The sequence below is a fragment of the Sphaerodactylus townsendi genome, linkage group LG16 (genome assembly GCF_021028975.2).
Source record: "Sphaerodactylus townsendi isolate TG3544 linkage group LG16, MPM_Stown_v2.3, whole genome shotgun sequence".
In the NCBI taxonomy this organism is placed as follows: Eukaryota; Metazoa; Chordata; class Lepidosauria; order Squamata; family Sphaerodactylidae; genus Sphaerodactylus; species Sphaerodactylus townsendi.
In genome coordinates this window covers 11,536,150-11,548,946 of record NC_059440.1, presented here as the reverse complement: position 1 = coordinate 11,548,946, position 12,797 = coordinate 11,536,150, and the positions used below count along the sequence as shown (strand labels likewise).

The window sequence follows — 12,797 nt, the reverse complement described above, 5'->3', positions numbered from 1 at the left end:
AACTTCCAGCGACACAGGGCTAGGAAATAGTAATTGGTTTATCGGCCTCAATAGGGGCGGTCTTAATCGTTGCCTCGGCTCTCATCGTTCCCTGCCCGCCGGAAATGATTCTATTACTTCCGGGGAGAGAACGACGTCAAAGGAGTTATTTTTAAAATTGGTATTTAAAATACAAATCCTCTGTTTACGCTTCTCTGAAAAAATAAAGGACACGTTTTGCAACCAGTTCAGAATGTTTCCTGTGACAAATGTTGGCTCCCTTCCGTTAGAGCATCTCTTGTTCTTCTACACTGCATCCCGGAAGGAGCATCGGAGCTCAAACCTGCTCCAAAGCACGAAAGATGCGATGCGATGCTCTAGAAAGCGAGAGTGCCTCTGAGCATCTGCAGAGTGTTCATTTCCCAGGCTGTGCTGTCATAAAATGACGCTTCCTTCGCTATGTTGGTTCAACTAGCCTTCAGGCTGGACCTTCGAAACTTCATGTTCTTGGAAGGGATGCACAGGAGGGAGGGTGCAGTTGCGTTACTTGGGTAGGAGGAATAAGATAGAAAAGCAAGTTTTTAATTAAGAAACAAACCTACAGTGCCCTTTGATCTCACTGGTCTGTTTTTCCCACTGGGCAGTTATATTTGTCTCACATATGCCATTTAAATAGTTTATGCATTTCTTTCTTGTGGTTTGGCTGAAACGCCTACATTGGTTAGAGACGCAAGGTGTCACAGTGGACTAGGATCCAAAACAACCATATTCAAATCTCCGCACTTCCATGGAAGCTTGCAAGGTGGCGGTAGACTCATCCACGTTCTTGGGATTCTTGTAATGTTAAGGTGAAGGAGGGTAAAACTACGTAATCAGCTGCCTTGGGTTCCCATTGAGAAGAAAAGCAAAATATAAGTTTTAAATGCAAAATTTTATTTCTCCTGCTTTCTGCCCATCATATCCACAATTTTCAGATAAAATAAGAGTTTTGAGGATCATTTTGTGTCAAATCCTTAACTGAAATACAGGAAAAGATGGGGGAGGGGGGAGGAGAGATACCTTTTCAGATTGAAAACCAGCTTCACGCTTCTAGAAATCTATCCTAGAATTACATGTGGCTAAGCTATTCCTTGAGATCAACAACTTCCTCCCCACAGAACTGGAGATTTTTTTTTCTTGCTATGACACAGGGAGGGTCAAGCATCAACATAAATTTGGGGTGCTGTGTGGTTTCCAGGCTGTATGGCCGTGTTCTAGCAGCATTCTCTTCTGACGTTTCGCCTGCATCTGTGGCTGGCATCTTCAGAGGATCTGATGTTGGGAAAGCAAGTGGAGTATATATCTATTGGAGTGTCCAGGGTGGGTGGAGAAACCTTGTCTGTGAGTAACAAATATATATACTCCACTTGCTTTCCCAACATCAGATCCTCTGCAACCCAGCCACAGCATCCAGGCGAAATATCATGCTAACACTTCAGCCCGGACAACTACAACACCAGTGATTCCAGCCGTGAAAGCCTTCGACAATACATTGAACATAAATTTGATTTATTATTGTATTGTCGAAGGCTTTCACGGCCGGAATCGCTGATTTATTATTGTTATTACTTTATGCAAAGACATTCAGACAGCTTGTTACAAAACTAAGGCATCATGAAAGTGCATTTCCCATAACATCTTTACAGCACTGTAGTAGCCTGAGCCTCAGAGCCATGTGGTTTTTTCTAAGCTGAGAGCACTAGCTCAGCATCCTGTGTAAAGTAGGGGCCAGTGGGTAAGCAAGGGATTGCCAATTGGCATGGAATTTATTTGGAAAACCTGATCTCCACTCCCTCCAAAGAAGAGCCATCAGCAGCATCTTAGGAGTGGCTATTTTCAAGGGCACTTTCTAACTGTTTAACTTCTGTCAGTGCACATATTTGCAGGGAAACGCCAAAAGGCCATGAGTGAATTGGTCCCCTTCCAACCTTCATGGGACTAGAGGGAGCCCCTAAGGTTTCACTGCATCTGGCCAAGCACTTCAATGAAGCTTTGCTATGCCAAATCTGTGCAAAAGACATGTTCTAGTCCAAGAAGAAATGCACCCTATAGAATGTTGGATAGTAAGAGGTTATGTGGAATGGCATGAAACTGGAACAAAAGGACAGATCACCTAGAAGTTCATTCACACACACACACCACCCACCCGCCCCGAGACAGGGGCTGTCCCATGTTCAGGTTCTAGAGAATAGGCTACATAACATAGCCAGGAAAGAGAACTGGAGAACAAGCAAGAGAGAGAAGGAAGGAAATTGGCTCCCTTCCATTTCTTCAGGGCTTTCCATAGACCAAGGTACAAGGCCAAGTGCAAAGGCTGGTGTTGAACTTCCTCTAAAGAAGGAAGTCCACGTTGTCCTGAGTTGTTGAGGTGGGGAGTGCGGGGAGAGACATGGCTGTGCTGAAAGCAAAGGTCAAAACACAGTTATGCAGGTGAAGACCCTTCAATAAGAACCCCCATTGTAGGGTCACTACATTACACCCTTTCCCCCTCAGCATGCCCACCATCCTCAGCCTCCTTCCTTTGCAAAGTCACACCACTAGAGCACACACATTCATACACACACACATACACACACCACCCACACCACAAAGGATCTCTTTGTGCCTTTCCCCTGTCTCAAGGCAGCTCCTGGTTTTTCATAATTCAGGCGGAGAGAAGAAAGGCAGTTGCAACCTGGAAGGCAGATTTATGAAGACCCGTCTTATTCCTACAGCCTTTCTGTCTGTTTGTCTGTCTCTCCCCCTTCCTGGCCAACACCCAGTTCTTCAAGGGAGCTAAGCAGCATCACTGCTCCTTGGCAAGGTGCTGGGCCCTGAGCCAGTCAGTGCGCAGCACCCGGTAGAAGAGTACGAGGTTCATTGGAGAAATTATGCTCATGGCCACTATGCCTAGCACATAGATGGCGAGTGGGATGCTCTCCTTATTGAGAACGAGCCAGCGGGTCATCCAGGCGAGGGTGATGATGCGAAACACCACATAGGTGCTCAGGTTGGCCAGGCTGACCACACGGTAGAAAGTCGTGTGTGACAAGCCAGCCATGCGCAGGATTGTTCGCAGGTGCAGGAAGACAGAGTTGACCTCCACCAGCAGGGCCACCATGGCATAACCGACATAGCGGTGGAACAGGAAAGACGTGCCAAAACAGGTGATCACCTGAAAAAGAAGGCTCAAGGTGAGTCAAGCCCCAGGGCTGCAGTCATGGAAGACAGCAACAAACAGCAGGCAGTAACAAACTGTGAGTGATGACAATTGCTTCGAACAACTGCTCATCTTCCAGCGGATCTTCTTTGCCAACTGTCACATTTTATGCGATTCAAACGAAGAAGCAGAGCCATTGATCTCCTTTTCCACGGAGGCCAAAGTCCTGATCTAGACCAGAGCTGAAAAATGGCTCTAATCCTGCCACACCCTTTTTCTACAGCCCAGACTTCTAGGACAAGGACCAAGGTGCAGTCAGAGTGGAGGTAAAGGATTGGAAGGCAATTTGGTCTGTGTCCAGCTATAAAGGCTGTACAAAATCATACATTTGGGGAGAGTTTCCACAAGATGCCTGCCCCTTACACTTATTGACTTTTTAGGATGCTTACATACTTTTAATCTATCTACCTGTCTCTTGGATGCCAACCAACGGTCAACCAAAACAGACTCTCCATGCCACTACAGCTAAAAGACTCGTATTACAACACTGGAGAGCTGAATGCCCACCTCTTGTAAATCAGTGGACTAAGAATATTAGAAAACCATCAGTACTTGAACACATGGAACACGGAAGACAATTGTGCATGAATATGCTCTTAGATATTTGGAAACTTTTTATGGCAAACTATGTGCAGATCTGCCGCACTGTTGTTAAATTTTGTTCTCTACTAGGTTTGGTGATTTAATAAACCCAAATCACAGAAACACCCCCCCCCCCCCAAAAAAAAAGCCATATCAGCTTTTGGGTGGTTCCCTGTCACCAATTAAAAATCAGGTGCATTTGAAAAGCTAAATACACATTGGACCAAAAAAGCAGAATAATATTCAGCTTTTTCAACTTTTTTTTTTTAAACCCACCCGCCATTTTTTAAAAAACCCACCCAGCAGAGCGGGGAGGAAGAGAAAGATCTCAGTGCTGCACTGAGCTATTCTCAGCACGACACAGTTATCTGCTCCCTATCTATGTTGTCGAACACACCAGCTGGGGGCAGTTCTCTTCCTCCCTGTCTTTTCCCAATTTTTGGGTTCAATTTTTTTAACCCAAATATTTTCAGTAATAACTGAATAAAGTCATTGGATATTTGGCTTTACCGAAAATGTCCAGGTTAAAAAGACCTGAACCCAAAATTGACTGATAATTGTTATCAGCGCTCATGCCTAGCCTCTAGTTTCTACATAAGAGCCCATGGTGCAGCGTGGTAAGCTGCAGTACCGCGGTCAAAAGCTCTGCTCATGACCTGAGGTTGGTTTCAGGTAGCCAATTCCAGGTTGACTCAGCCTTTCAACCTTCTGAAGTTGTAAAATGAGTACCCAGTTTATTGGGGGCAAAGTGTAGATGATTGGGGGAGGCCCTGCCAAACCACCCTGTAAACATAGTCACTCTAAGGGGTCAATAAAGACCAGGTGCTTCTACAAGGGGCTACATTTATCTTACTTTCTACATACCTTTTTAAAACATTTCATTTTGTTGCTGGATTTCGAGTCTTTTCCCCATCCTGCTCTTTTAAATATGTTTTTAGAAGAAAGAAAGAAAGAAAGAAAGAAAGAAAGAAAGAAAGAAAGAAAGAAAGAAAGAAAGAAAGAAAGAAAGAAAGAAAGAAAGAAAGAAAGAAAGAAAGAAAGGAAGGAAGGAAGGAAGGAAGGAAGGAAGGAAGGAAGGAAGGAAGGAAGGAAGGAAGGAAGGAAGGAAGGAAGGAAGGAAGGAAGGAAGGAAGGAAGGAAAGAAGGAAAGAAGGAAAGAAGGAAGGAAGGAAGGAAGGAAGGAAGGAAAGGAAGGAAGGAAGGAAGGAAGGAAGGAAGGAAGGAAGGAAGGGAGGGAGGGAGGAAGGAAGGGAGGAAGGAAGGAAAGGAAGAAGGGAGGAAGGAAAGAAGGAAGGAAGGAAGGAAGGAAGAAGGAAGAAGGAAGGAAGGAAGGGGAAGGAAGGGAGGAAGGGAGGAAGGAGGGAAGGAAGGAAGGAAGAAGGAAGGAAGGAAGAAAAGAAAAGAAAAAAAAAAAAAAAGAAAAGGAAGGAAGGAAGAAAGAAAGAAAGAAAGAAAGAAAAAGGAAGGAAAGAAAGAAAGAAAGAAAGAAAGAAAAAGGAAGGAAGGAAGGAAACGAGGGAAGGAATGAGGAAGGAAGAAAGGAAGAAAGAAAAAGGAAGGAAAGAAAGAAAGAAAGAAAGAAAGAAAGAGGGGGGGAAAGATGTATTGCCTTTTCTCGGCATGACATTTTGGGCTCCTGAGCCTTTCTCCTTTGAGGACATGTAGTGTGCGCCAGTGAGGGGGTAGAGCTAAACACAGCATTCCCCGCTCCTTCTTAGTCTTCCTCCCACCCCACCCCCAAGGAGCCAGTGTGGCATAGTGGGTAAAAGCAGGTGGATTCTAATCTGGAGAACCAGGTGTGTTTCCGCACTCCAGCATTCCTGCTGGGTGACCTTGGGCTAGTCCCAGCTCTCTCAAAACTCTCTCAGCCCCGCCTACCTCACCAGGTGTCTGTTGTGGGGAGAGGAAGGGAAAGGAGTTTGTAAGCCACTTTGAGTCTCCTTACAGGAGAGAAAGGTGGGGTATAAATCCAATCTCTTCTTCTTTGTTCACAACTGAGCTAAGGTGTCCTTTTAACCACCACTCACCTGTAAAAGGACAGGAACTGGTGTGGGGCAGTGACAGAATACCTGCTTGGCATGCAGAAACTCCTTGGCCCAATCCCTGACATCTCCAGTTAAAGGGATCAGTGCCAAACACCTCTGTCTGAGACTCTTGGAGAGCCATTACTAGTGAGCAGAGACAATTCTGACCTCAGTGTACCAATGGTCAGGCTCAGGCGAAGGCAAGCTGCTCGTGTTCAAGGGAGAAAGGGGGTGTTGCTGGGTGTTGTAGGTCAAAACACAGTTATGCAGGTGGGGTAAGTGAGATTGTGACGGTGTCCCTGCCCGCCCCCACAGTACTTACTGCTGCTGTTTCTATGGTGATTGTGCCTTTTCCCACCTTACTGTGGAAGCATACATACAGACGCACAGCTGCCTTACACTGCACCAGACCATTGGTCCATCAAGACCAGAAGTCTGCAACCTGCGGCTCTCCAGATGTTCATGGACTACAAATCCCATCAGCCCCTGACAGCATGGCCAATTGGGCTGATGGGATTTGTAGTCCATGAACATCTGGAGAGCCGCAGGTTGCAGACCCCTGATCAAGACCAATACTGTCTACTCAGACTAGCAACAGCTTTCCAGAATCTCAGGCAGAGGTCTTTCACATCAGTCGCTACCTGATCCTTTCAACCGGAGATGGGAAGGACTGAATGGGAAGGACTGAATCTACTACAAAAAGAAGAAAAGTTTGGATTTATACTCCACCTTTCTCTCCTGTAAGGAGACTCAAGGTGGCTTACAAGCTCCTTTCCCTTCCTCTCTCCCCAACACACACCTTGTGAGGTAGGTGGGGCTGAGAGAGTTCTGCGAGAACTGTGACTAGCCCAAGGTCACCCAGCAGGAATGTAGGAGTGCAGAAACATATCTGGTTCACCAGATAAGCCTCTGCCACTCAGGTGGAGGAGTGGGGAATCAAACCCGGTTCTCCAGATTAGAATCCACTTGCTCTTAACTACACCATACTGGCTCTCAACTGAGCGATGGCCCCTTCAGGCCTAGATCACTGGCCCATCTGATCAGGAGACCGCCTCCCAGGGTTGTAAGCACATGAACCATGGAGCAGCAGTGGCCTAGTGGCTAAGAGCAGTGGCTAAGAGCAGGTGCACTCTGATCTGGAGGAACAGGGTTTGATTCCCAGCTCTGCCGCTTGAGTTGTGGAGGCTTCTCTGGGGAATTCAGATTAGCCTGGGCACTCCCACACACGCCAGCTGGGTGACCTTGGGCTGGTCACAGCTTCTCGGAGCTCTCTCAGCCCCACCCACCTCACAGGGTGTTTGTTGTGAGGGGGGAAGGGTAGGGGTGTAAGACAACCAAACTTTGGCTCATTCCGCACATGCAGAGATAATGCACTTTCAAACTGCTTTCAGTGCTCTTTGAAGCTGTGCGGAATAGCAAAATCCACTTGCAAACAGTTGTGAAGTGATTTGAAAACGCATTATTTTGTGTGTGCAGAAGGGGCCTTTGAGTCTCCTACAGGAGAGAAAGGGGGGATATAAATCCAAACTCCTCTTCTTCTTCTCTTCTATATTGAGAGCAGACAAAATGCCTTGCGATTTGCCAGCCTCTGCATTCGGACAGAAATCAGCACATCCTCTGTGTAGTAAAAAAACACAGTACATGCACACAGATACACACACAGGGCGTGCACCCCAATGCAGAATCACAGCCATTTAAAATCTACATGCTGGATGTGCTGTGGCTTTTACTGTTCCTTGTGACTGCCATTTTCCCTGCTTGGCACTCCTCCTGGCAAATTTTGGCCAGCCTGCGGGGAATTTGCCCAACTTCCAGGCATGTTTCTTTCAGGGGCTCCTGCCAATATACACACTGTCTGGGTCCTAGAGCCAAAGGAGGAGGAGGAAGGACTCTGCCTCGGGAAGATTCGAACCAGGGCCCACACAAAATAATAATAACATGTTCTGCCAGGTCTTCTCATTCTCAGCTTCTAGTCATGGGACACTCCCTCCTCTCCCATCTAATCACCCCACCACCACCGAAAAGAACTTACCACTGAATGATGGAAGAGTAGTTCCCAGCACTGGTAAAACTTCTGATTACACAGCATATCGACGGTGTCATGTAGGAAATACCCTGAGAAAGAAAAGATGCCTGCTCAGCAAACATGATTTCCACTTACCCTTCTCACCAAAAGAAGAAGACCCTCTCCGGGGTCAGGACAGATTTGTGAACTAAAGATCACAAGGCAGTAAAAAAGACTTCCAATTCCTAGGTTTCAGTATCCGTCCCCCATCCTTCTACCCTCACTGTCTACAATCAAGTGGGGAGAGGTCAGGATCAAACTATTAATGAGGGATGTGGGGTCGGAGCTGCATCTTTTTAGGCTCCTGGGCAACCAGGGATCTGGGAGTTCTCAACCAGGGATCTCTTTGCTAGCTTTAGAGCTCCTAGGCCAAGACTGAAATGGCATGTGAACAGAAGGTAAGACGGTCCACAGTTGGATGGAAGAGGAGGAGGAGGAATAGGAGAAGGAGAAGGAGAAGGAGAAGGAGAAGGAGAAGGAGAAGGAGAAGGAGAAGGAGAAGGAGAAGGAGAAGGAGAAGAAGAAGAAGAAGCAGCAGCAGCAGCAGCAGGAGAAGAAGAAGAAGAAGCAGGAGAAGAAGAAGAAGAAGCAGCAGCAGCAGCAGAAGAAGAAGAAGCAGGAGAAGAAGCAGGAGAAGAAACAGGAGAAGAAACAGGAGAAGAAGCAGGAGGAGGAGAAGGAGGTGTTTGAATTTATACCTCTCTTCTGTAAGGAGACTCAAGGTGGCTTATAAGCCTTTTTCTCTTCCTCTCCCCACAACAGACACCTTGTGAGGTAGGTGGGGCTGAGAGTTCTAGAGAACCGTGACCAGCCCAAGATCACCCGGCAGGAATGTAGGAGTGCAGAAACACATCTGGTTCACCAGATAAGCCTCTGCCACTCAGGTGGAGGAGTGGAGAATCAAATTTGGTTCTCCATATTAGAATCCACCTGCTCTTAACCCCGACAGCACTACTGACTCTCAAAAGAGTCACAACTGTGTTAGCGAACAACCAGTGGCCTTTACACAGGACCAAGACTGCTTCTTTGCATGCTTGCAATGGCCACTGCTTTGAAAAATGTGGAGTGCCAATCTTAAAACCCGATGGCATCAACTCTTCCCACTGCTGTTAACTGGGGCCACAGTAACAGCTTGAGTACGATACATTGTGGCGATGTACAAACAGGAGTTCTCAGACCTTTGGGAGTATATGTGTGAAGGACTCACGGCAAAACGGTCTAGGATTCTTTCTTATTTTTCTTGTTTGTCTGTTTTGGGCAATGCCGCATCTAGGATTTGGCTGGTGCTCAGATTGACATGAGGCTCCCTAAAATATTCTGGGCTGCCTGGAGACGTGATCTCTCCTGTGGACCACCAAAAGACCCGATTTGGAGCGGACAAACCGGATATGGCTGTTAGCCTATACCAGGGGTAGGGAACCTGCGGCTCTCCAGATGTTCAGGAACTACAATTCCCATCAGCCCCTACCAGCATGGCCAATTGGCCATGCTGGCGAAGGCTGATGGGAATTATTAAGATCCTGAATTTATCTGGAAAACAGGTCTAACCTACTATTATGAAAACATGCAGCTCGCTCCAGTGACCTCAGTTACACAAAGTGAGAAGGCTGTGTTCTAGATGTGCCTGCGTCTGATTAGATGCAGCGCCATTCACGGTAATCTTTCTTCCACTTGCTGACAGTTAATAAGCCTGGAGCTTTTCCTGGGGCCTAATTCACTGTGGCAGCAGCTTTTGCGGGACAAAGTCTCTGTTGACTTGCCAAGCCCACTGCTTCGAGAAACATGGAATGCAGTGCTTGAAACCTGATGGCCTCAGCTCTTCCCACTTCTGTTTATTTGGGCCACAGTGAAAGCATGTAAAGAGCCACCAGACTTTTGGCTGCTATAGCTCCTTGACTTGGACTTTCTCAGGGCCAGCTATCGCGACAACTCTGCTCGATTCTGGGGTGGAGAAATCCAGTTTCTCAACCAGCTCCTGAGCAGTTGGTGTGCCCGGATAGCCAAAGGGAACTTCTGACTCTGGCCGGGAACAGCGGCGATGCTTCCACGGCCCCAGAGTGGAATTTGCTGGGTGAAGCAAGAAAAGACTTCATTGTTTGCTCCCACCGTCACGTGCGTGCAGGCGAGTGAAACGGGGACAGGGGCACGCCTGGCGTTGCCCGGCACTACGTCCGCCTCCCCAACAGTGTCTGGGATGCCCAGCTGCCGAGGTGGCTCCCCAAGGTCTACAGGAGCCCCACAGGAGAGGAGAGGGGGCAGCGGATTCAAGTCTGGGCTCACTCAAGTCGAACCAGGCATAGCAATGGGAGAAAAAGATATTGCTGAGCCCTGTGCATCTGCAAAATGTTCTCTCACACCCCCATAACCCTCCCAGCCGAGCCAGATGACCTACCTCTGGTAGCAGCTGACTTCCCTTCATGCCCACTCCCCAGACTGGGGATGTCCCCGCTCCTGGAGACAGCAGAAGACATCTTCCCTAAAGGATGTCTTCTTTGGCTTTAGCCCCATAACTATTTTCCCACCCGGTGGCCACCCTTGTACCTGCCCCAGGCTATGAGCGGGGCCCCCAAAATAATTTCAAGTGGCCCCATTCCTCCTCTCCTGCCCGATCCAGGTCTTCCCCGGACCCCCACGACAGGCAGGGAACCACTCACCGACGGAAACCCCGACGAGGCGGTGCGCTCCGGGCGAGTGGGTGCCCACCACGTCCGAGGCCATCTGCGGGTGGAGGTAGAACCTGCGCCGGACCGGAGAGAAAGAGGGGCGTGAGACGGAGGGCGAGCAGCCCACCCCCCACCCCGGCCCAGATCCACGCCCGACTCACCCCAGCAGCGCCCCGGAGCCGCTGAACAGGCTGTGGACCAGAGACGTCCAGATGTTGCGCCATTTCCAGCGGTTGTCCTGCGCCGGCGGCGGCGGCACCAGGCGGTCCAGCCCGGCGTTGAACAGCCGGAAGGCGGCCCAGGACCCGCCGACCACCAGCAGCTCCATCGGGAGCGGCTGCCAGCCCGCGCCTGGCGCGCCCCCCACGGACAGCCCGCTGCGCCCAGACGGGCAGGCGAAGGCTGAATCGCCGGCGCTTGCCATTGGCTCGCTTTGTGGTCGCTATGGCGACGCCGACCGCCTAGCCCGCCTCCTCTGGCCGGGGCCAAGAGGACGGCGGCGGGTTAGACAAGGGGCGACTCGCAGAGCGCCCCCTGGCGTGCGCCGCGGGTTCTGCCGCTGGGAGGCCCCCAGGGTCCCGCAGCCAACCCGGCGATCAGCTCCCCCGCCGCCCCCCCGGGCCCGTCTAGGGGCGTCTAGCTCCGGCTGTGTTTCCAGCCGGCTGCCCCGGAGTTGCCCCGTCCGGCTGGAACAGAACAAGGAGATGATCGCGTGCCTCACTCCAAAGAAGAGTTACTCCGGTCTAAATCCCAACAGGATTATACTGGATTAACTCTGCATAGGTTTGAGCAGCTAAACCATCTGCCACCGCCACCACGACCCCTCTTTCCTAGAAAGAGTTAAAGGTAAAGTTTCCCCTTCAGTCGTGTCCGACCCTGGGGTACCACTGCAAGCAGTGATTTCATAGGCAAGCCGTTTTTGTGGGGTAGTTTGCCATTGCTTTCCCCGGCTATTCTTTCCCCCCCCCCCCCCCAAGTATGAGCTAGATCAGTGATGGCGAACCTTTTTGAGACCGAGTGCCCAAATTGCAACCGAAACCCCACTTATTTCTCACAAAGTGCCAACCCAGCAATTTAACCTGAATGCTGAGGTTTTCGTTTAGAAAAAAACACTTGGCTCCCTCTTCTTCCACCCCACCTGCTCAAACAGGGACCAGCCTGCTGTAGCCTCCAGGAAGTTCCGCGTGCACCGCTCTGTGCCTCTCTAGCATCTCTGCCTCCTCTGCGCCCCCCCCTCCCGGGAAGCAGCCACATGGAGCACAGGCAACAGGCCCGCCAGCCGAGTCCTCCCTGCTCACTGTGGTGCGTGCACGTCGTGCTCAGTGGCCCAGGCCAACCTAGATGTGTGAGTGGGGGGTGGTGGTGATTTTCCGCCCCCCTCATGATGAACTCTGTGTGCGCGTGCCCACAGAGAGGGCTCCGAGTGCCACCTCTGGCACCCGTGCCATAGGTTCGTCATCACTGAGCTAGATACTCAGGCTATTCTTTACCCCCCAGCTATGAGCTAGATACTCATTTACCGACCAAGAAATGGATGGATGGCTGAGTTGACCATGAGCCAGCTGCCAGGATATCTGACCCACAGGGAGCCCTGCCACGGGGCTCTTTAGAAAGAGTTACTCCAAACTAAACCCGTGAGTTTCAGTGGGTTTGGACTGGATTAACTCTGCATAAAATAGCGCTGTTAAACCCCGCCCCTTCCCCGCGGACGTGCCTTCCTGGAAAGAGATGCGCCAGTCTAAAGCTGCGGATTTCAGTGGTTTTAGACTGGGTTAACTCTGCATAGGATTGCACTGTTAAGAAACAGCCTGGACTGGCATTAGCGGGAAGAGCTACTCAAGTCTGAGCCAGTAATTTAAATGGGTTTAGACAGGATCGTGCCGTTAGGACTTGCACCTGCCTCTCTCGGGCCATCTGCATTTCTTTCCTAGTTGCTTTGCTCACAGGCAGCCTTTCTGGTAGGCACTCGAGGCAGAATCAGTGGAATACATCTGGATTGCAAATTAGAAAGCAATGTAATAAAAGAGACTAAGACATAAAATAAACAATGAGATTTAAAAAAACAAACAAACACTGCCTTTCCCAAAACCCAGACAATGAAAATACTACCCCTCTCCATTTTTAAAAAGTGCTTTCCTGAACAGTTCAGTTTGACTACAGCCAAATACTGGCTCTTAACTGTGCAACCTCAAATGGAGTTACAACTACTGAAGGTTTAGATTGGCCGTGACTATTTAGGAGTCTGC

The 12,797-nt window shown here is 49.4% G+C and overlaps 1 protein-coding gene across 1 annotated transcript; it reads right to left on the bottom strand.

Annotated features, from left to right (window-relative positions):
- Window positions 1–1,524: 1,524 nt before the first annotated feature.
- TLCD2 (TLC domain containing 2) lies at window positions 1,525–11,065 on the bottom strand. The gene is made up of 4 exons (XM_048518434.1): window positions 10,713–11,065; window positions 10,543–10,625; window positions 7,856–7,938; window positions 1,525–3,172 (listed from the first exon to the last, which is right to left on the bottom strand). The coding sequence occupies exons 1-4, from the start codon at window positions 10,973–10,975 to the stop codon at window positions 2,804–2,806; spliced, it is 798 nt and encodes a 265-aa protein (XP_048374391.1). The 5' UTR covers window positions 10,976–11,065; the 3' UTR covers window positions 1,525–2,803.
- Window positions 11,066–12,797: the final 1,732 nt, after the last annotated feature.